Source organism: Ostrinia nubilalis, chromosome 5 (assembly GCF_963855985.1).
Source record: "Ostrinia nubilalis chromosome 5, ilOstNubi1.1, whole genome shotgun sequence".
Taxonomy (NCBI): Eukaryota; Metazoa; Arthropoda; class Insecta; order Lepidoptera; family Crambidae; genus Ostrinia; species Ostrinia nubilalis.
In genome coordinates, this window is record NC_087092.1 from 1,675,688 (window position 1) to 1,699,946 (window position 24,259).

The 24,259-nt window shown below is 41.0% G+C and overlaps 2 protein-coding genes across 2 annotated transcripts in view; one reads left to right on the forward strand and one right to left on the reverse strand.

The window, feature by feature from the left end:
• LOC135071629 (SAC3 domain-containing protein 1) lies at nucleotides 1–6,675 on the forward strand. Its single transcript, XM_063965391.1, has 7 exons — nucleotides 1–148; nucleotides 237–398; nucleotides 521–682; nucleotides 809–1,081; nucleotides 1,153–1,290; nucleotides 1,923–2,112; nucleotides 6,291–6,675. The coding sequence occupies exons 1-7, from the start codon at nucleotides 39–41 to the stop codon at nucleotides 6,369–6,371; spliced, it is 1,116 nt and encodes a 371-aa protein (XP_063821461.1). The 5' UTR covers nucleotides 1–38; the 3' UTR covers nucleotides 6,372–6,675.
• Nucleotides 6,522–24,259, reverse strand: part of LOC135071630 (transmembrane GTPase Marf) — a 27,389-nt gene continuing 9,651 nt past the window's right edge. Inside the window, exons 10-16 of the mRNA XM_063965392.1 lie at nucleotides 22,769–22,976; nucleotides 20,421–20,545; nucleotides 19,929–20,036; nucleotides 19,445–19,615; nucleotides 18,333–18,529; nucleotides 13,982–14,189; nucleotides 6,522–8,101 (exon numbers count right to left, since the gene is read on the reverse strand). Coding sequence (XP_063821462.1) covers nucleotides 13,988–14,189; nucleotides 18,333–18,529; nucleotides 19,445–19,615; nucleotides 19,929–20,036; nucleotides 20,421–20,545; nucleotides 22,769–22,976 — 1,011 coding nt within the window. The 3' untranslated portion in view covers nucleotides 6,522–8,101; nucleotides 13,982–13,987. The remainder of the gene's footprint in view (nucleotides 8,102–13,981; nucleotides 14,190–18,332; nucleotides 18,530–19,444; nucleotides 19,616–19,928; nucleotides 20,037–20,420; nucleotides 20,546–22,768; nucleotides 22,977–24,259) is intronic.

Sequence of the window (24,259 nt, forward strand, 5' to 3'; positions counted from 1 at the left end):
AACAAACATTGAAAAAGTGTTTTATACTTTACTAAATCATGTCTTACTTTGACTTTTTTTGTAATAATATTGAAAATAGTAAACCAGATAACTCGGAAAAAATCAAAGGAACTTGCTACTCCATGTGTCCGCAAGCTGAAGTAACTTTGTAAGTTTGCAACTTTTCCTAACCTACATTTTGTGAAACTACTTAAAATGTTAATGAAAGAGATGCTCTATTAACTTGTATTTTGTAGACGCGAAAGAGAAAAGCTAGTTCACGTGTTGGAAGTGGTTGGCGACTCCCGAAAATTGGTAAAATGCTACAGTCGATCGGCGGCAGATTCTAACATGGCAGTACCGCATTTATTGCGCCCTTACAGTGTGCTAAAGGATACTGTGCAATATTTATTGCGTGAGTAAGTAACAGATTAAAGAATACATTAAATTACTAGTCAAGATTTAATTTACTATTGTTTATTTTCATTGGAAAATTTGTGTCTTGTATTGTTTATCTTATTTAGAAATTCCAATATTTCAGTGTAATAAAACGCAAAGGTATATCTTCACTGGTGATGTACGACTTCCTAAATGACCGGCTAAGGGCTGTTCGACAAGATATAACCATACAAAGGTTACCAGCAGCTGAATGTGCCTGCCTCCTAGAACCTATGGTCAGGTTTTATGTGTATTTTGGATACAAGTGAGTTTCAATTTTTTTTCTCAATTTACTTCTCAAGATAAATTTATATTATAATAAAATTACTTGAGACTATTTTCAGCAAGAATAATATCTACAATTAGCTTGATCCAACTATATTTTTTTCAGGTTTATCAATCTCAAGCCTGGAGATTTTGACCAAGTGCTCAATAAGAAATACCTTTTGGAAAGCCTGAAATGGTTCCTGTATTGTTGTGATGTCATAGATCAAACATCCAAAGTTGAAGAAGATTCACTCAACAGTTTCATGTCAAAACTAGATATAAACAAACAAAGCCCAGTCTATGACAGGGTGTTGATGGAGAGTCTGTACATTTTGTGCAATTTGGATGATATTCATCCACTCTTGAGATACATAGGGCTGCCTAAAGAACTAAAAAGGTAATGGGCATCAGTCATCAGTAAAGTTTAACTATGTATCTTAAAATTTCATTAACCATTTTCTATTTCAGGAATCCTACTTTAGAATTAGCTTATAAAACAGCAATTGCTAACTGGAATGGAAACTACATGTTTGTATGTAGTATGATTGAGAAGCTATGCCCACTGTCTTTCTGTGCATTGAGCTCTTATCTTCCAAGCATACAAAGGTAACATTCTGAACCCTGTTATATTTCTAACTTATGTATGACAACAACACAGCAATGTTGCATTAACTTATGTAGCTGTAATATGTTTTACAACAAAAGTGTATATTCAAATGGGCTGTCACAGTACATGATCCTACTGTTCTATTTAATCAATGACTCCTACTGTTATTGTACTGTACTTCTCCCTCCACAAGAACCTAGGTATAGATGACCCACGCTGAACTGTCCCACCAAACTCAATGAGGGCTATCGTTTTAGCGCTCACCAGTTAGCGCCACTGTAGAGTAAGGTCCTGTCACTTGCTAGTAGCGAAGACAGTGGCGCCAACTTGTGAGCGCTAAAGTGGTAGGAGGACTATCGCATTTGCACTTATCAAGATGGCGCCACTGTAGAGTAAGGTCCTGTCAATCGCCAGGGGTGCCAACTGTTAAGTATAAAAACGATAGCACTCATTACAGGGGGGCGCTACCATCGTTCACCTATATGGTTTCCAACATGGCAGAAATCGGAACCAGCGATCCGGTATTGACGGTGGCGCCCCACTGTCAATGTCATGGATAGGACAGTTCAGTATTTTGGAACTATATGTACTCAATTATGCTCTATGCCTGTAATTATTACTTTTTTACCAGGCTTGGCGTGCGAGTGATGAGCCACGCCTACAGCAGTAAACAGCTCACGGTGCCCGCGTCAATAGTGCGGCGCTGGCTGTATTTCACCAGCGACCACGAAGCGTTGTCTGTCTGCAGGCACTACGGCCTGAAGACCGAGGAGACCCGCGTGAGGTTCAACAAGGCGGACTTTAAGACTGATGCGCCATTGGTAAATATACAGGGTGGAAACGATAAGTGATCTCACTCGATTTTTTCTAAACTATGCAAGATATCGAAAAACTGGTTACTGATCCTGAAAGTGCTTTACGAGCTCTATCCAACGCTACCAATAATAGGTTACAAAATAAACTGGATCTATCCGAAAATACAATGTTTCCAGCTTCCATACATTTAGTAAAACCACTTAATATTAAAAACTATACAAGCTTTCCAAAAACTGGTTACTGATCCTGAAAGTGCTTCACGAGCTCTATCCAACGGTACCAACAATAAGTTACAAAATAGACTGGGTCTATCAGAAAATTCATTGTTTCCAACTTCCATACATTTAGTACTGCCACAGTCATGGCACTCATGGTCTTGATAATATTATAGCAAGTAAAGCCAACCAATGTTTACCATGAATAATTTTAAATAAGAATGCAATTTGCGAGTTCATTTTAAGTGTTTATTATTTAATTAAAAAAAATACACTTTTCATATTGTGTGGCTGGCATACATTTAGTATGGAGGCTGAAAACATTGAATTTTCGGATAGATCCAGTTAATTCTGTAACCTATTACTGATACCGTTAGAAAGAGCTCGTGAAGCTCTTTCAGGATCAGTAACCAGTTTTTCGATATCTTGTGTAGTTTAGAAATAATCGACTGAGATCACTTATCGTTTCCACCCTGTATTTATAAAATTGCCAACCTAACACCGTTTTTATTGCTTGCCAGTTACTGTTGTTGTAGATGTTTCATAGTGTTTTGTTTCTTTTATTCTTGCTCTGCCTGCTTATTAAGGCGATTAGTGTCCTCAATCCGCGCCAAATGGGCATTTTGTAAAGCCTACTCCTCTTTTACTGCTGGACAGAAATAGTTGAAAAAAATATATGTTATACAACAGTTCAAGGACTACATTTGTGACGTTTGAATTTTCGCTACGTCTCTTTGTTTTGGATTAAAAAAATAAATACGGGACATCGATTTTTTACTTAAATTCCCTACTCCTCCAAAACGGCTATGTTAATTTAAAAGATTTTTGCACGAATAGATTGGGAATTCTTTAATCTTTAAATGACACGTTGCGTTTTTCAATCGAACATTACTTTCATTCATAAATTTTACTTTTGATAAATTCCGAACGTTTTGCTGTTGAGGGGGCCTTCGCGGGGTGCGGGCGGCAGTCGGCCGCTGGCCTTCAGACGGGGAGGTTGTGTCACTCGCTACAAACTGACATTAGCGATCAAAATGAATTTTTTCTTTGGCTAAGTTGCACCACCTGACGTGACCTAACTTTGACCGTAGCTTTGGCGATAACCGGTGTTTTTTGTATGGAGTTAGACAGACTTTTGACGCTTGTCAAAGTTGAAGTAAGATGGTGCAACCCAGCTTTTGTTCGACAATAGATTTTATGTCAGAATTGTTCATAGAGTACGTGCAGTCAGACAATACAATTGAATTATGACGCGCTCAGACGCTATTTTCTACCTGAATAGAATCTATTAGTGTAAAAAAACTATAATTGACTCCAAAACAACTGCACTAGATAAATACAAGTAGAAAATTTATTACGTTATTTATTTACTAGGCCTTTGCAATCAGACTCAATCAGTATCCAAATTAGGAGCTAGTCAGAATCTGTAACTTAATCGATTTACGTGAAGAAAACAATTTATATTTTTCATACTTATTAGAATTAGATTTTAAATATGTTTCTTCGCGAAAATACCACAATTAAAAATAACACCTGTAACGCCCCTGGGTCTGCGGGTGTCTATGGGTGACGGTAATCATTTACCAACAGCTGATCCGTTTGCTCGTTTGCCTCCTGTCACATTAAAAAAAATTAAGATAAAGTGGTATTGAATTGTTCTATAGAGCTTATTAAAAATTTGGATACTGATTACAAAATTAGCCATTTTCGGAGTCGGTGTCGGTGTCCTACCTTTTGGTGATTCGTTTTGGAGTTGGTTTTAATTTTTAGTGAAATTAATCTATTTCATGCCTTTAGTAGACTATAGGTACCCAGTAGACCTTGTTGTTGCCACTGAAGGTGCATAGGTACTCAGTACATTGATACCATATTTTTCATGTTAAGTGCAAATAAACTTCCCTAAATTACCAAACCATGAAACGTACCTATATTATTAAAAAGTTTCGCAGATAAAAACTGAAATCCTCTTATAAGGTGATGAATTTTAGGAGCATGTCATGAAACCAAAATTATTAGCATACAAGAGCTTGTTTTAAAAAAAATCTTTTTATTTATGATGGGGAATTTACTGCGGCGTAGTAGCAGAGATTTTCCGTTTGTAGATCGTAATAATTTCGAAGAATAGGGATGTTTCGTGGATAAAGCAAGAAAGTAGCAAGAGTTTGAATAAGACCGTCGGTGAACTTACCAAAAAAAAAAACTCTAAATGTAGGTAGGTATTTTTCACTTTTTTAAACTTATGAAAATTTAAAGAGATGAAGCGCACCAAAGTTCAGAAGATGAGGCACATGACGTCAAGGCATGCTTAAAAATGTGGCGATTTGTGATTTGTGTCGTCACGCGGAATTTCATCGCATCATTATCTTCGTAATTACTTGTTTAATTGAAAAATAAAAATATCCTGTGTCCAATATTTTTTGATAATGTAAAATTGACGGACCAAAAGTCTTTTTTAAAGAAACTAGCCTATTCCTATGGCCACATTCCAGCTCCATCATCAGACCCTGCAGTTTCCCTTAGAGAATTGAAGACTCATGATTTTCAAAGTAGCGTACCTACTTACATAACATTAGGTACTTGCTTATACAGGGTCAGGGGTTTGTCATCTAGCCTAGTTGTCGTCAGGAAGTTGGTCTAACTAATTCAGCTTGCAACTAATTCAGCTTGCAAGATTCCACCCGAACAAACATTTATGTAATTACCTACATACATCATAAATTGCAAGCTAAATAAAAGCTTGTAATAAAGTCGGGTTTGTTCAAATTTCGAGAACGACTGAACCGACAAAAGCATTAGAAAATTTACGAAAAATTAAATAAAATTTTATCCCGTACAAAATGTTCATGGATTTTGTTATTTTTATTAAATACCTTTACGCCTGAGTTAAATGAGACCGACATCAAGGTTCATCAATTTAAGTTTAAAATAATAGGCAGTAATGTATGAAGAAAGAGCTTCTATTCTGTATCTACCTATGCCCGTGTATTTTTGATCGGTGTCAAATCGGAGTTTTTGGTGCGGGGTACGCGGGTGTTGCTCGCGGCGTGAAGGTCAAACGCCCAAGGTCATTGAGGACTCTAATCGCCTTAACAGTGGATTGTATCTAAAAATGTGCGACTTAAACGTGACGTGACGTGGCAAGCGGTATAACGTACTACCCGTTCGCGCTAAGTTTGCCGGTCTGTGGAATGCGCGTCCCCTCTCAACCGCGTTTAAACGCATTTAGTTAATGATTAAACGCAATTAATGTCTTATTTTACGAAAATACACAATTTTTAACAATAATAATAAATAAAAAATATTTTCAAATATAGTTTGTTAAAGTTATAGACGCTTCCCGAGTGACGTCATATCGCCAGCGGCAAACTTAAAGCGAACGGATAGTACAAAAGACCGGCATGCATGGGGAAGAAAACCAATAAAAAAGCTTGGTAGAAAAACAAAAAAATTGCACATACCTTTAGTTCCTGGCGGGCGACATGTTACCAACCAACCATGCGCAAGAGCACATAGGCGGCCACGGTCAGATGTAAAATACATTGCATAGCACTCTTTTTCAGTACACAATAATCACAAGACACACAAGTTCGATGGATATCAATAGCAACACAAAATATAGTGAAAAACAAATAATTTACGGGAGCGGTCCCGATACTACCCTCAACTCTACTTTGCCACCGAAAAACTTAACGGAAGAACAGCGACATCTGGCGTCACTGCAAAGCCACTTGTGGCGCCGCCATATTTATCGACCTGCAGGAACTCAGGATAGGAACAGGATGAGGAAATGCATTCTGTTCACGGATTACACAATCGAATCAAAATAAATACTTATAAATCGTTCATGTTAGCTATTGGATTGGCGCAAGTGGGCAACCAGTTCACTTATTTGTTTTGCAAAACTATCAAAAATTGTTTAGGTTTTTTTGATATAGTGTAAAATCGAAGCCTTCTTTTATTTGTTTCAGCACCAACTGGAAAAGCATTTACTTCACAATGAGAAACTTAATCTTCATAACATGGAAGAAATCTTTATCACTTGCCAATAAGATTTAATTTTTTTATATTAATATAATAATTCATAGTTGATTATTTTTATTACCTAATTATGTGCAATTCTGATCTCATTTGTGTTAATTAATGTTAGTGTAGTTAAGGTTCCTAAATAATATAATTTTATATTGGAATAAAAAAACGAATTTATAAAGGAATCCTTTATTTGTTTATTTACATAAGAAAATTCTCCTAATTATGCGATAACTAATTACAATGGACAACAAAAACTATCTAATATCAAACAGTTGTATGGCGCCCAGCTTCAATTGAAGTTCATTGCCACTGTGCCATGCGGACTGATGTACGTTGCGTATAAAATAACATCGCGTCACAGTTGCGACTAAAAAATTCTTTGTTACTCGAGAATACATAACAATATGTAAAGTGAGAAGCTGAGTCATCTAATTTTATGATAAAGTTGGCGACTTGTATTGCACGTTTGGATTGCTAGAGGAACATTGATGGGCCCTAGAATACCAAATAAATTTTCGAGACCAACTGCAATAAAATGGCAAATTATCCCAATTTATTATCTAATTTAGGCATCTTGAACCTTGATAGAATAAAGGTAACATGCAATATCAAGTCGCACAACTCTGAAATGTAATGCACAATAATAAATTAAAACTTAGCGAGTTCAACTACACCCCTGCCGACTGTGAGTATACGTCTGTAGATGAAGGTTAGTACATGAGCTTTTCAAGACGAGGTTAGAAACAATAAAACAGTATCACAGTTAACTTTCTCTTCCTAGTATTTTTTTTGTCCCTGGACGATTAGAATGAGTGTGAATGTAAACTCACAGCCGACAGTGCATTTGGTAACTAAAGAGACAGTAACTTCAGTAGCCCAAGTTTGCTAAAATGCACATTTACCCTAAAATAAATAACCAATATTTGTATTAGAAAACAAGCAGAAACAGCCATGAATACAAATACTGAATGAATAACGCAGGATTAGAAAGTACATCGAACAATTTATAAAGATAACTCCATTACTTTAACAATTTCTATACATCTCCGTATCTAAGAACGAGTTCCAATGTTTGTTCATGAATTTTGCCGTTTTTATACATCCCATTGGTAGCACCACGTTTGTAAAAAGAAGGTAAACATTTTCAAAATTAAAATAAAACAGGAACATTTAATCCATAAAGAAGCAGTAAATTATAATGTCAGACAGTTAATAAGATTTTAGTCGATTCTACTCGTGATTTCATCATTATAGAATACATAAAAAAAGTGATAAATAACTTTAAAACAACAACAACAAAGTACTAATTTACAGGAGGTATATCAACGACTGTACAAGGTCTATACATAATGTTTACCTTCGAAGCTGGCCTCGGCGGGATGTCCCGCGGACTGTCATGTCGCTCAGGAGGCGAGTGGAACGTTTCACTTAAAAATAAAGTACTTCGGCGCCGCCCGTAACTTCCGATACATGTAAGTGTGAAGCGGCAGCGGGCTTTCTTGAACTGAGCTAAAGCCCATTCATTCTTAAAGAACAAATTTGTGAGTAGCGATCTGTATATGAATGAATCGACTTTAGGCCGTATGAAGCGGCCCACCGCCGCGTCTCTAAGTCCCAATATAGATACAACGATACAATAATAGCTGGCGTATGCATATGTTCTATTCCAACAGACGGGCGCGTCCGCAAAGGGCCGGCTTCGGACTTCGAAGTTTCGCGTCATTGTATGAAGTAACCGTTGCAAATATTGCTGTGGACAATGAAACAAAAATTGTATTTTCACGTTATTACACAAAGCGTCCTTAGTTTATTAACTTATGTATGATCCGCTACCGTATTTGCGTTCACTCGTTGGCGCTACTGGCGAGGAAAGAGGGAAGGACCTTACGTCACCAATAGGCTAGTTTCCTAAGACTTTTTGTTGTACGTCAATTTTAAGAGCCATTTCACAAAAATATTCCGCGCGAATTTAGCTACAAACTGTCAACGCAACGACAAAAGAGTAAAAAGAACGCCGAAATGGACAAAAAAATCTTGAGCCGTGACCGTATTAAGACTTGATATAAGTTATTAATTTTAAGGTAGAATAAGGTATTAAAACATGATAAATTAATTTAAAATGTTAATAGAGTTTATTTAGTCTTTTAAAGATTTTTATACTTATTTCGATTAATAATGAAACACGAATAGGTATAATATGTATAGCCTGACCAGGAACATAAAAACCCTCGCCATGTTGCGGAAAACTAATGGTACTAATTTCTTTTAATGGCAACAGTAACTGAAAACTTCATTGACATGTCACCTTGCATGTCAGTCTATTGTTGTCAAAGTGTAAACAAACTTTATTTTAAATGTGTTCAATTGATTTTGTGAATTAAATTGCTAAAATATTTTTATAGTCGTGAAAGAAAAGTGGTTCACAATGTGTTAATGTATTTGTCGAAGAGAAATACTAACGGTTCGGACAATATTTTCATTGAATAATGTTTCCGACAAAGGTTGTCAAATTGACTGACATGTTTATCGTATAGTACAGTCCACTATGAAAATTAGCTGTAGTCTGTTTCAACTACCTATTTTAAAGTTTTTTGTCACTTTCTAAGTGTTGAATTTTATGGAATTGGGAAAGAAGTACCGAGTTTGAAGCGTTCATGAGCAAACATTGCAGTTGAATATTCAAGTTCTGAATTTGATTATTGATGAATAATAAAATAAATCCTACTAGCTCGATTGATGGTTTCATTTAATTTATTTAAACCAGGTTACCTATAATAATATTTTTTCGTTAATTTAGGAAAATATCAAATTAGCCCGTAATCCTGAATCCTGATACATAAAGTTAGCCTATTAATTTAACACAGGTACGACTGTACTCAGTGTTGCACTATCAAATGCAATTGACGCGCCTCTATGCCAGGGTTTTTATGTTCCTGGTCAGGCTATAAAATATATTATATTAAGTACAAAATAAAGACAGTCACATAGTGAAAAAAAATCTGCCCCCTTGCAGCTCCATCATCGGACCCTGGATATCATTTACCTAGACTAAGTATTCGTCAAGGCGAATTACACAAGCCCAAACTCCATAGGGTTCTATTGTTTTGTTATGGAGTTGCAATGGAGGTGGCCATTGCAACTCCTCCAGATCAGACAGAGCTAAGAAATAAATAAATATTATTATTATTTAACAAATAACTAAAATAAATTCATCTTACTGTCTTTCTTCTTACTAGTCTTACTAATATTATAAATACGAAAGTTTGTATGGATGTTTCGATGTTTGTTACTCTTTCACGCAAAAACTAACTACTGAACAAATTTTGATGAAGCTTTACAGTACAGTACAGCAGTACTAGGCAGTTTGTGTTCAACTATCACTCGGGTCGGACGTTCCTATCGCAAGACCGTTGGTTCACTCAGTCCCGATACGACTCTAGTGCTGTGTGTAATTATTCTCGTGAATACACTAAGTTTATTAATTTCTGAGTGGATTTCATTTTGCCTGAGAACTACGTCATGAACCCTTAACCAGAAGACCCTGTCGCCAGCGACAGCGACGCTCATCCATCCCTGGCGTCGACCAGAATAACAATATATTTATGACGATCTGTAGCAAACTAAATTTCACGCGAGTAAAGCCGCGGGCAATACTACATATTTCATACTAGCTTTTTGCCCGCGACTTTTTCCGCGAAGAAGTGGAAACTGGTTCTAATAAAATTAAATTATTCTAAGAAATTATTAATTTTGTTATATGATAATATTTTTTAATATTTTATTTATTTTATTTTATTTTATTTAGGATAACAAACAATTGTACAATTCAGATATGCAGTAAAGTTATACATCGACATTTAGTTATTGTACAACCCGCACCGCTATCCCCATCTTACAAACATGCCTTGCCTCTTTGCACTACTAGCTGATTTATAATTATAATATAAAACCTACAAATTATTAGGTATGTTTAAATATCTGAATACTTAAAAAATTATGATATCTTTCTACAACAAAATTGAAACATTTCCTTCGGGTGCTAAAATCACCAGGCTATTGTGTGCACATACTCTGGAGCATACAACTTACAACTGGCCGTCGGAGAAGCATAGATTTCCCTTAAGTCTACTCCCGCTACCACATGGAACTCCGCTAAAACTCGTGAGCCAACACTTGTTTTTGTATCGAAAATTAGTATGAGCAGCGCACGCGGTTGCCCGTTGCAGGCTCTATGCAACCACGCTATTTTAAACCGTGGCCCCTAAGCATGAGATGGGAAACTGCACTCTCTAGAATTCTCTTGAATTTGATGGTGTTAGGGGAATCCTAGGAATGAATACAGACTTTCCAATGGAATCTCCTCATCAATATTGAAACATTGCAACTTGCAATGCAATGTTTCGTTTTCATTTGTTGTATTATTGACTATTTCTTGATTTTTCAAACACGTGTCAAAATAAAAAAAATAATTTAAATCAAAAGCACTAAGGAATATTTAATTGATATCAACTTCGAAGCAAGCACAGATCACAGAAACTAAAGGGAAATGTGATAAGGGGGCGAAGCCGGTGTCGCAACAATATGCCCAAAAACAGAACATATTGCTTGTGAAAGCAATGATGACAGCAGCGACGTTATAATGTAAACAGTTTACATTGCTTGCATACTACTAAAGATTATTCGAACGTTGAATACTGATACCGCAGTGGATAATGAGCACATATTTTGATTTCTTTGACACTGAGTTTCGAACTCAGCGCATTACTTAGCATCTTTCTATATCTCTATGGAAGCAAGTTATCTTCAAAATAACATTCTACACCTTTTTAACCAAATACGAAGCACGTCATCTATCAATAGGGAATATATTTTAGAAGTTATAGCCTGACCAGGAACATAAAAACCCTCGCCATGTTGCGGAAAACTAATGGTACTAATTTCTTTTAATGGCAACAGTAACTGAAAACTTCATTGACATGTCACCTTGCATGTCAGTCTATTGTTGTCAAAGTGTAAACAAACTTTATTTTAAATGTGTGCAATTGATTTTGTGAATTAAATTGCTAAAATATTTTTATAGTCGTGAAAGAAAAGTGGTTCACGATGTGTTAATGTATTTGTCGAAGAGAAATACTAAGGGTTCGGACAATATTTTCATTGAATAATGTTTCCGACAAAGGTTGTCAAATTGACTGACATGTTTATCGTATAGTACAGTCCACTATGAAAATTAGCTGTAGTCTGTTTCAACTACCTATTTTAAAGTTTTTTGTCACTTTCTAAGTTTTGAATTTTATGGAATTGGGAAAGAAGTACCGAGTTTGAAGCGTTCATGAGCAGACATTGCAGTTGAATATTCAAGTTCTGAATTTGATTATTGATGAATAATAAAATAAATCGTACTAGCTCGATTGATGGTTTCATTTAATTTATTTAAACCAGGTTACCTTTAATAATATTTTTCGTTCATTTATGAAAATATCAAATTAGCCCGTAATCCTGAATTCTGATACATAAATTTAGCCTATTAATTTAACACATGTACGACTGTACTCAGTGTTGCACTATCAAATGCAATTGAAGCGCCTCTATGCCAGGGTTTTTATGTTCCTGGTCAGGCTATAATAAATTATGCATAAAATAACACTTTAGTTAAATCATACAATTTCTAAAAACTAGTACTGAAATCGTACTGGAAACAATAAAAAAATATTAATATGTTATCTAATTTATTTATTAAACGACCAATTATCGAAGATTTTGGAGTAAAGTTTTTGAAAATATTTTATAGCCAACATAGGAAACATTTAGTGAAAGAATTTGTTTTCGGAGCCTATTGCCTTCAAACAAACAAATAATCAAATCTTTCCTCTTTTATTACTATTGATTTAACAACAAAACTTCCCTCTCGAAACAAAACGGTTCTTTTTCTTCTTCACGAAACAAAACTCAAAGCGGATAAATAAATAAACAAATCTTTGGACAATTTCACAATGCCATCTAGTCCCAAAATAAGCAACTAATATGCTTTTGTTAAGGGTGCTAGCTTAATGGATATACTATGTACTTACAACCTTTTTTATAATTTATTTATTAAATTAAATTCATACATAAATACATAGTTACTCCCAGTCCCGTCAAAGAAATTAAATTTCATCATTTCAATTTCTGCTCGGCCGGGAATCGAACCCGGGACCTCTCGGCATATTAGTCCGTTTCGAACCACCAAACGGCCGACTCAAAACGGACCTCCCGGCATAGTATCAAAAGTATTTGGTCGCCGTATAAATCTCCGCTTCATGACACGAACACACGTAAACGTCATGGCGGGAAAAATGACACAGGTCCTGCCTTGACGGGCGCTCGCGCCGTACTAATCAATGTCGGCTTCCGCATTGTAATTTATACTGATATTCACATCAATATTTTGACAAAGTAGTTACTAATATTTAAACAATAACTGTGGAAATCAATTCTCCAATGAATATTCTTTATTTTGGGATACTTTTATTGCTGTTATTGCTGTGTATTAAAACCAAAAATCACGATCAAAATGTGACGTAAATCTTAAAAATTTGCCAAAATATTTTTAGATTTTACTCAATAATGGTAATGAAATTCAAGAATCCGTTTGATTATTGGACTACAAGAATATATGTCCGATGATTTCTATATATTTTTAAGCTTATTATACGAGCATAAATAATAGATACAGGACTTTGAAATTGAGTCTGCGGCAATTTTTCCGTAAAATGGTTGTGGGAGATGGGGCACTGAGAATTAATCAAAAGAGTTTTAGTAAATCCGTTACATTATTGGTCAACAACAAGGATTGAACTATCTTTCGGAGTAATTAAATAATCTCTGGGTGTTGCTTAAGATAGTAATTCATGCTTCCAAAATCTTAGAAATTTGCACGAAAATGTAAAATGGCTCTTAACAACAGTAAATTGGACACGTATATTTTTAATTGTCATTTAAACAAATAATTACAAAGTTATGGTGCGTTGAAGTTCCGCACGACGTCACAAAGACAAAGTACTGCACTTTTCAGCATTCATTGATGTCACGGGTCTCTTCTTTTGAACTTTGTCGCGCTTTAACCTTTTAAATTTTCATTAGTTTTTAAAAGTGAAAAATACGTGTTGAGTATTTTTGGATAAGTTACTGACGGAGTTTTTTGATAAGTTCTCTTGCTTTTTTACCCAGGAAACATACCTATTACCGATGAGCGCAATTACCGTAGCCCTAATTATGTCTTGGTAGACAGACGGGGCACATAGCTCGAAGAGCTGATGGCCGCTGGGGCAGAAAAGTTCTTGAGTGGCGACCACGAGCCGGAAGACGTAGCGTGGGCAGGCCTCCCACTAGGTGGACCGACGATCTGGTGAAGGTCGCGGGAGGTGCCTGGATGCGAGCGGCGCAGGACCGGTCTTGTGGAAATCCTTGGGGGAGGCCTCTGTCCAGCAGTGGACGTCTTTCGGCTGAAACGAAGACAGACATCTTTGTAACTTTAGTCTGCGAGTTCAATCTCAATCCTGACTGAAAGTTCCTGGAGTGGAGAAATAGAGCCCATGCCAACCGCGTTTTAGGGGTCGTCTTATTTTAAGTTACGGTAAGTCTCGGTCACCTCTGGCTAGTTGTGCTTGAGGAAGGAGTCGTCGAAGAGCTCGAGCTCGTGCGAGAGGTAGTTGGCCTTGTTGCGCAGCTTCTTGGCGGACGTGGACGCGGCGTCCAGCAGCTTGATGGCGTCCTTCACCTCGCTCAGCTCGCCGTCCATCTCAGTCGTCGCCTCGTCGATCAGCCGGCACAGCCGCGCGAACATCGTCGACAGCTCCCTGCAGTTACAAAATAGAATGGAGTACTTGTCAAAACAAGGCCAAGCGCTTACTAAGTTAGCGGCACGGGAGGGTGTTTTTGTGCCGTCAAACATCAGCGAAACTTTAGCTTTCGTTCAGATTTGTATGTTCTGTAACATCATAATAATACACTCGACAGCAAATAAATCTCACCACCCGCGACGCGAACTTTAAAGATTTTCTTTTGACACAATAATGGTACCCCAACAATATTGGTGTTATTTGAAAGCCCAATAAATATCCTTAAAGAAAAACACATTTAATTTCTTAATAAATGATTAACATATACCATAAATGTGACTTGAAAAAAGACCTCACTTTGGGCTCACCTCTGGGATCAATTAGACCAAATTTTATGGTTATAAAACCAAATAATGATCACACGTGTCCTCTTTAACAGATGGATAGCGATTAATCCCAACTTAACAGTTTTATAGCCATAAAAGTTGGCTCAAGCGTAACTATCTATTTTTTGAAGAAGTGACTCTGGATCCTTCTAAAGAAACATTTTTGGGGTAAAAACCTTTCCTATAATGAAATGAAGTTTAGAACTAGGCTTTTGAATGGTACCAATATTGGTGTGAAGTGGGGATGCATACGTTTGAAAGTGCTTGTCGCGGGTGGTGCGATTTATTTGCTGTCGAGTGTATGTCAATGCGTTCCGTTCCGCTCCCATACCTCAGGCACTGACTGTGTTAAGCGTCAGGCCCAGAACAGACGGTGAAACGCAACTGCAACGAAACTGCAACTTTATGATGATTCTGATGAATGAAACTGAAAGTTGCAAACTGGTCGCGTCATGTGTGGTCTCTCAACGGACGCTATGGCAGAAACTTAGATGCCACTCAAAAGTAACTAGCAGTTGCAGTTTCGTTGAAGTTGCGTTTCATCGTCTGTTCTGGGCCTTAAACCTAAAAGTATTGGTAACAAGTTTATTTACAATAAACAGAATTTTTTTTTTAAACTAAGGCAAACTTAACTCTAAACAAAATAAAAATATACTTATTTTACTCAAAAATAAAAGTGTGTCCGTGAGGCAAAGAGGCGAGGATGCTGGCTGCATTTCCTCACTGAATGGCAATACTAAGCCTTTGTGCAAGGAAAGAGCCAGCATTTAGATTTTCCGAAATTTTAATTAATTTAGGGGAAATGGTCCGAAACAATAATTTAGCATTCGGTCCCCAAGGTCCGAAGGTCTCGACACCAAAAGGCGCAAATATGTAATCATTAGAAAGTGACTCATATTTGCGCCGTTTGGCTAACTCAGCCGACTCCGCTGCAGCCCCAGCTTTAGCGACTGATTCCCTGAGGTGGGAAGGGGCTAAAGTATCGACACATGTAGCGTCCCAAACTTAAGCCCGTCCCCGTTCCCAGGGAACCAGAGTGAGACCATCAGGTCTCTTGCCATCATCACGGACCAATCCACGGTCGGGCGAGACGACCAGCACTTTGCTGGCAACATATTTATACAGTGTGAGTCACGTTAAAGTGTACATATGAAAATATATGAAACTAGACCTATTTTTATCGATAAAAAAGAGGTCAAAATTTTTTTGAGATTTTTTTTTAAATTTTTATAGAATTTTTTTTCTTCCAATTACTTATTGTAAAGAAATCGTAATAACTTTTAAACTAAGCGGTATATCCTGATAAAAGAAAAACAATAATAATGCTAAATAACAGGCGATACTAAAAAAATACATGAAATACCCAGAAAATGCCAAAACATTATAAAAAATGATACTTTTTGAAAAAAATCTGCTTAAAAATTCGTATTTTTTTGGTTATTTGATAAATTTCTCCAAAAAATGCCCGTATAACAGGTGGTTTTTATTACTTTTTATTATTCTCCATCGTATTACTTTTGTAAAACGAAAAATCGCATGTCTCTATCCCTATCACAACGTTTGCAATGATCGTTTGAACTAAGCCTCTCCGGGCGCGCCATTCAACGCTTCGTTAACAACGAAACTGAAAGTGACTCTAGATTTGTAATTTTGATAAAGACAAGTTAGATTTCAAATAAAAACAAAAGATTTCGAAGTAAAATAAGCATTTTAGTTAAAATTAAAATTGTCTCTACCTGTAGCGGAGAAAAATGTGGTGGCAGGCCTTTGTTCAAACGATCATAGCAAATATTGTGATAGGGATAGAGAGATGCGATTTTTGGTTTTACAAAGATAATACGATAGAGAATAATACAAAGTAATAAAAACCACCTGTTATAGGGGCATTTTTTGGAGAAATTTATCAAATAACCAAAAAAACACGAATTTTAAAGCAGATTTTTTTCAAAAAGTATCATTTTTTATTATTTGTTGCCATTTTTTGTGTATTTTATGTATTGTGTGGGATATGATGTTCGTCCACAATAAGGAAGCTAGTTGTTAGTGCTTCCTTCCGAGCGGGTGGTGTGCTCGGGGACCAAGGTCCGATTTACACCATCTTGGTTTGCCTATATATACTTGGCAGGATATAAAACTCCGTCACCGCGATGCAGGTTTGTATGAGCGGCGGAGTGTGCCATAGTGAAGTAGTAACAGCGCCATCTGTTGGTACACGTTTGTAGTGGCGTATCGTAGATGTCGCCACACCACTCCCCCCGGAAGAACCGGAGGTGGATGACGTCAGGATGAGCTCAGCAGTCTGTGCGTGATGAGCTTACAAGTGCCAGTGTGCTCAAGTCTGCGGTGAGTCGAGACGAGCAGGTTGCGGTGCTCTATCCACGGTGAGTCGGGATAGTGAGCGGAGGCATCTTCGATGGTCGGGCGTGGAGCTGGGCCAGAGCTGTACCCGTGACCAGTGAAATGACGGTTGCTTGCTGCCGAGGAACCAGGAAGGTCGGTTGCGATCTGCGATGGTCCCTGAAGGCTGGATTGTTGAAGACTGGAGCTGATGACGGAGTGGCGGAGATGGTGAGGAGGATGGCGGAGGCTGATGCCGAAGATGGTGGTGATGGAAGGTCACGTTCCAATCACGTCGGGGTCACCAATGTGGGATATGATGTTCGTCCACAATAAGGAAGCTAGTTGTTAGTGCTTCCTTCCGAGCGGGTGGTGTGCTCGGGGACCAAGGTCCGATTTACACCATCTTGGTTTGCCTATATATACTTGGCAGGATATAAAACTCCGTCACCGCGATGCAGGTTTGTATGAGCGGCGGAGTGTGCCATAGTGAAGTAGTAACAGCGCCATCTGTTGGTACACGTTTGTAGTGGCGTATCGTAGATGTCGCCACATATTGTTTTAGTATTGCCTGTTATTTAGCATTATTACTGTTTTTATTTTATCAGGATATACCGCTTAGTTTAAAAGTTATTACGTTTTCTTTACAATAAGTAATTGTAAGAAAAAAAAATCTATAATTTTTTTAAAAAAAATCTCAAAAATTTTTTGACCTATTTTTTGTCGATAAAAATAGGTCTAGTTTCATCTATTTTCATATGTACACTTTAACGTGACTCACACTGTATAAGTATTTGTGATCTTAAATGGAATTTTGATATAAATACCTACGAATGCAGCAGTTGTTTTCTAAGACTGGTACAGTATGGACAACTCTCACTGCTACACCTTATGTTTGCCAGTGTTTGAACGCAGTCGTATAGCCTAGGGATGTTATGGATATGTAGTTTCAGTCATGGATACGGTTACGGATATGGGAATAATATTATACCGGTTTCGGTTACGGTTTTGGATATTTTTTTATTTCGGATATCCGAAAGTTTCGGTTACGGTTACGGATATCCATAACATCCCTGGTATAGCCAGCGCCTTCGCCGCGTCGACACTGCAGGGCTGGCGAGACGAGGACATTCGAAGCACGTTAGTGTGGACGACGCCTATCTCTGGCACGACCAGAGCCCCGATTACGGTAATTTTTAACGTCTCCAATCCAGATACGCTTCTCGATTCTGCGATACGATTGGTCGTTCAACAGCGTACGTCAGCTGTTTTGACCAATCGTATCGCAGAATCGATGAAGCGATTGGTCATCACAGCGATTGGTCAAAACAGCTGACGTACGCTGTTGAACGACCAATCGTATCGCAGAATCGATGAAGCGCGTCTGGATTGGAAACGTTAAAAGTTACCGTAATCGGGGCTCAGCTGGGATACTCACTGCTGCACCTGGTGGCTGCAGTTGGCGGAGGTGAGGTCGACGATGAGGCGCAGCTTCTTGCTGGCGTGCGCCACGTACTGCTTCTTGAACACGCGCTCCTGCGCCGCCGCCGTCCACGTCAGCCGCTCGTAAGCGTACAGCGCGCCGTACAGCACGCCTGTTACTGCTACGATGCGCCAGCCGACGGTTTTTAGGAGCTGTGGGAGTGAATTACAGGTAAGTATGAAATTCACATGCTTTGTGCAAGTTAACGAAGTGTTCTAAGTCAGCGACAAGACATGTTCGACTGTCACCCAGCAATAAGGTTAGGACCAAAGAATATTTTTTTCTGCTTTAGGACTGATTTTCCAATCGTCAGATATCTTTTAACTGAAGAATATCATTTTGACATATTTCCCATACTAAAACGGTCAATGTGCCAAACTTATTCTTCAGTTAAAAGTTATCCGACGATTGAAAAATCAGCCCTTATTCAAGTAACGATAAACACAAAAGCTAAATCTAAACGTAAAGTGAAGGGCCAAAAATACTGTGAAATGTTTACGGTTGTTCACTGATGAGAGGATCAGTTCGAGTTAACGCCCGTATTCACAAACGATACTTGCTTAAGTGAGGCAGCAAATCGAACGCACAGCGTTGCATAGAGCACTGTGACTGATTCGTGTGTCACCCTATGCGTCCACGCGCACTGTGAGACCTCATAGTAATGTTTGTGAATACGGGCGTAAGTTTACTCACCAAGCCAGAGAGCAATAAACCGCCCATGGTTCCCTGCGAGGTGAGCGCGCCAAGAGCGAACTTTGAGATAAAGCCCCACTCCTCGGCGCTGAGCGGACCCACGCCCAGCGGCCCGTTGCTGCGGGCCACTTCTAGTGTCGGCAGCGGATGGTTGCTCACTGACGGAGGGATCATTACGTTTACTCACCAATCCAGAGAGCAATAAACCGCCCATGGTTCCCTGCGAGGTGAGCGCGCCGAGAGCGAACTTGGAGATGAAGCCCCACTCCTCGGCGCTGAGCGGGCCCACGCCCAGCGGCCCGTTGCTGCGGGCCACTTCTAGTGTCGACAGCGGCGGGTTGCTCACTGACGGAGGGATCATTACGTGTACTCACCAAGCCAGAGAGCAATAAACCGCCCATGGTTCCCTGCGAGGTGAGAGCGCCGAGCGCGAACTTTGAGATGAAGCCCCACTCTTCCGCGCTGAGCGGGCCCACGCCCAGCGGCCCGTTGCTGCGGGCCACTTCCAATGTCGGCAGCGGCGGGTTGCTCACTGAAGGAGGTATCTGGAAATGGAATAACAATAGTATGAGCCTACAGTTTTTTTGTTTCGACCTAATGTCGTCCACAGCTGGAAAAAGGTGTCCTCTATAGATTTCCACAGCGACCAGTCCTGTGCTCTATACATCTAGTTGTTTTCCGCGACCTTCACCAGATCATTGGTCTGTCCAACGGGAGTCCTACACACACTATGTTTTCCGGTCGAGAACTTTTCTGCCTTAAAGTCTATCAGTTCTATGGGCTAAGGGCCCGGTCACTGCATTGGGTAACTCTGCGGGCTATGTCGGTTACTTTAATTCAATTTGGAAGTATTATTACCTGTGTGTAGTTTGGTGGGTTCTTGAGAGCAATCTTGTTTGTGTTTTTACCCTGGAAGCGCTGGATTAGCGCCGTGATGCCGTACGAAAAGCGAAAACTGAGGTCCTCCTGGAAAAAAGTAATCGAGGATTAAATGACTTTCTGACTCTGTCAAAAATACCATTGTAAATAGTCCACTACAATAAGGACCTCCACTAAAACGAGAGCGGGCACTCGCACGCGTATCTGTATAGAAAAGTAGTATAAGCAATGCATGCGCGTGACGTTTCCAAACACGTGGAGGCGCGCCGCGGGCTTGGATTTCCGTGCGTATACACCGTGTATAGGTGGACGCACACGCAAGTTTTAACATAGGCTCTAATAAGCCCGTATCTAATATCGTATATCGTATATCTAAGTATCGTACCGGGATACGGTTATAGCACCTCTCGTTCTCACTGTTCTTGTTCAGCCAGGATATTTAAACAGTTTATTTTAATAAACACAAAGTACCTGGAAGTCGGCGCACAGGTTGTCGCAGTTGAGGCGGTAGAGCACCTCGAAGGGCTGCTGGTGCGGGATGATGTACGACGCGGCGGCCGCGCGCTTGTGCATCGGCAGGATGTTGTACATGCGCTCTGAAAGCAAACAGCTTTATATTATGCACGGTAGGACATAAAAAACAAATTTTTTCGTCACAGATTCCACGAAATAATTTGTTTTCAAGAATAGTAAAATAATGTTACGAAGCCTGTGAAAGTCGTAGCACAGAATAATAATAAGTACTACGTACAGAAGTTTTACTTCGCGAAGGTATTTCAAAAAATGTATGATTAATGTCATTAACAATATGGTGTAATTTAGCCTGTCTCAAGAGTCAAGCACCATTTTGTTGACAAACGTCAGTGATCGGCACTGCGCCGAAGCCATAGGGCTGACTTCGGTAAAATGATGTGACGTGAGGTGCCAAACTGCGGAAAATGGCGGAGGAAATACATGATTTAGCATGAATTATCATGAATAATATTAACTACTTATTTAGCTTTCAGTGTCTTGAGGCAACTTAAAAAAGTACATTCTGTGTTTCTATTATTATTTAGGCAGTTAAATACTGCACAGTACATAGAATGCCTATCTATCGCCGCTTTATAGTGTTAATAGAGTTGCAGAGCGTTGCCTTCTGCTAGCGCCGGCTAACAACACAATGAGGGCTATCGTTTTTATACTTAACAGTTGGCACCCCTGGCGATTGACAGGACTTTACTCTACAGTGGCGCCATCTTGATGAGTGCAAATGCGATAGTCCTCCTACCACTTTAGCGCTCACCAGTTGGTGCCACTGTCTTCGCTACTAGCAAGTGACAGGACCTTACTCTACAGTGGCGCTAACTGGTGAGCGCTAAAACGATAGCCCTCATTCGGCAATATACCGCGTCTTGTACGCCTCGAGCGCCGCGCGCTCGCTGCGGAACTGTCGAGTACTAGTCCACTAGCGCGGACACAGTACAGTAGCGCGACATACCGGCCATCTCCTTCTGCGCCTCGTCCATCTCGTGGCCGATGTCGGTGGACAGGCGCTTCTTGAGGCGCTGGCCCAGCCCGGCCTCCACGTGGCGGTGCAGCGCGCGCTCGCTGCGGAACTGTCGAGTACTAGTGCACTAGCGCGGTACTACAGTAGCGCGACATACCAGCCATCTCCTTCTGCGCCTCGTCCATCTCGTGGCCGATGTCGGTGGACAGGCGCTTCTTGAGGCGCTGGCCCAGCCCGGCCTCCACGTGGCGGTGCAGCGCGCGCTTGTACGCTGCGGAACTGTCGAGTACTAGTCCACTAGCGCGGACCCAGTACAGTAGCGCGACCTACCAGCCATCTCCTTCTGCGCCTCGTCCATCTCGTGGCCGATGTCGGTGGACAGGCGCTTCTTGAGGCGCTGGCCCAGCCCGGCCTCCACGTGGCGGTGCAGCGCGCGCTCGCTGCGGAACTGTCGAGTACTAGTCCACTAGCGCGGTACTACAGTAGCGCGACATACCGGCCATCTCCTTCTGCGCCTCGTCCATCTCGTGGCCGATGTCGGTGGACAGGCGCTTCTTGAGGCGCTGGCCCAGCCCGGCCTCCACGTGGCGGTGCAGCGCGCGCTTGTACGCTGCGGAACTGTCGAGTACTAGTCCACTAGCGCGGTACTACAGTAGCGCGACATACCGGCCATCTCCTTCTGCGCCTCGTCCATCTCGTGGCCGATGTCGGTGGACAGGCGCTTCTTGAGGCGCTGGCCCAGCCCTGCCTCCACGTGGCGGTGCAGCGCGCGCTCACTGCGGAACTGTCGAGTACTAGTCCACTAGCGCGGTACTACAGTAGCGCGACATACCAGCCATCTCCTTCTGCGCCTCGTCCATCTCGTGGCCGATGTCGGTGGACAGGCGCTTCTTGAGGCGCTGGCCCAGCCCGGCCTCCACGTGGCGGTGCAGCGCGCGCTCACTGCGGAACTGTCGAGTACTAGTCCACTAGCGCGGTACTACAGTAGCGCGACATACCAGCCATCTCCTTCTGCGCCTCGTCCATCTCGTGGCCGATGTCGGTGGACAGGCGCTTCTTGAGGCGCTGGCCCAGCCCGGCCTCCACGTGGCGGTGCAGCGCGCGCTCGCTGCGGAACTGTCGAGTACTAGTCCACTAGCGCGGTACTACAGTAGCGCGACATACCAGCCATCTCCTTCTGCGCCTCGTCCATCTCGTGGCCGATGTCGGTGGACAGGCGCTTCTTGAGGCGCTGGCCCAGCCCGGCCTCCACGTGGCGGTGCAGCGCGCGCTCGCTGCGGAACTGTCGAGTACTAGTCCACTAGCGCGGTACTACAGTAGCGCGACATACCAGCCATCTCCTTCTGCGCCTCGTCCATCTCGTGGCCGATGTCGGTGGACAGGCGCTTCTTGAGGCGCTGGCCCAGCCCGGCCTCCACGTGGCGGTGCAGCGCGCGCTTGTACGCCTCGAGCGCCGCGCGCTCGCTGCGGAACGGCGTCGAGTACTCGTCTACCAGCGCTGATAGGCGACGGATCTCTTGGCTCAGCGTCAGCGACACCTGATAACAAACGTGATTTGATACCAGGGATGTTATGGATATTCGTAACCGTAACCGAAACTTTCGGATATCCGAAATAAAAAAAGTACCGTACCGATTCAAAGGTTTCGGATGTAGGCAGTTTAAATTGTTTTTTATATAGCATTATATGTAAAGACATAACAGCCTGATTTACCTTTATTTACATTTATAATGCCATCTAGTATCAATTTTTTTATTACTTTTTATACGATGTAAAGAGTGCGGCCATGAATGAACCGTGTTGGACAACTATTGCAAATTGCATTCTAAAGTACAGATATCCGTAACCGTAACCGAAACCGGTATAATATTATTCCTATATCCTTTACCGTATCCATAAACCAAACTACATATCCATAACATCCCTATTCGATATACGATACATGTTGAGATTGAGTTACGTGTATGCCGAGACTGAGGGAGAAGTCACACGGCGCGACGCCGGAGCGATGTCGCTGCGACGTCCTGCATATAAAAATCAATGATATGCCAGACGGTGCGTTCCGGCGCCGCACCGCAGGCACACCGCACTTCGATTGAGCGAGACGGTGCCGTATTGCGGCGCCGCATACCACATGGGTTCAGTGATGCGGCAAAATCGTGTGGCTTCTCACTGAGTTCATACAAATAGTAAGTTAAAAAGATTAAGAAGGCTCAAGGTCACCCAAAGGGCGATAGAGCATGCTATGCTCGGAGTTTCCCTGCGTGATCGAATCAGAAATGAGAAGATCCGCAAGGGAACCAAAGTAACCGACGTAGCCCGCAGATTTGCTAAAATCAAGTGGCAGTGGGCGGGGCACATAGCTCGTAAAGCTGATGGCCGCTGGGGCAGAAAAGTTTTCGAATGGCGACCACGGGCTGGAAGACTTAGTGTGGACAGACCAACTACTAGGTGGACCGACGATCTGGTGAAGATCGCGGAAGGTGTCTGGATGCGGGCGGTGCAGGACCGGTCGTTTTGGAAATCCTTGGGGGAAGCCTTTGTCCAGCAGTGACTGCGTTTCTTGCGCTGCTTCTTCTCAGCACTGTCCCATTTATTGTCCCGAAGCAGTGGTAGGGTTAATACTGGGACGTGTAAGTGCTTTTTAAAAGCCTATTTGCAAAAATTGATGAGTTTTAGTGGTCGTCGTATTGGTTGAAACGACGATTAAGACATCTGCGCATGTCTCCCCAATGTCCATGATTCGTGGCGGTACTTTTTTTTATCCACAACGAGGAAGCTCTTGGCCTGTATCTCACCTGATGGCAAGTAATGATCAGGG

Bases quoted from the DNA above. Each gene is read 5' to 3' on its own strand.
- LOC135071629 (XM_063965391.1), top strand. From the start codon at position 39: ATGTCTTACTTTGACTTTTTTTGTAATAATATTGAAAATAGTAAACCA. The intron at 683-808 runs GTGAGTTTCAAT...TATTTTTTTCAG, and splicing joins TATGTGTATTTTGGATACAA to GTTTATCAATCTCAAGCCTG. The intron at 1,082-1,152 runs GTAATGGGCATC...TTTCTATTTCAG, and splicing joins CTGCCTAAAGAACTAAAAAG to GAATCCTACTTTAGAATTAG.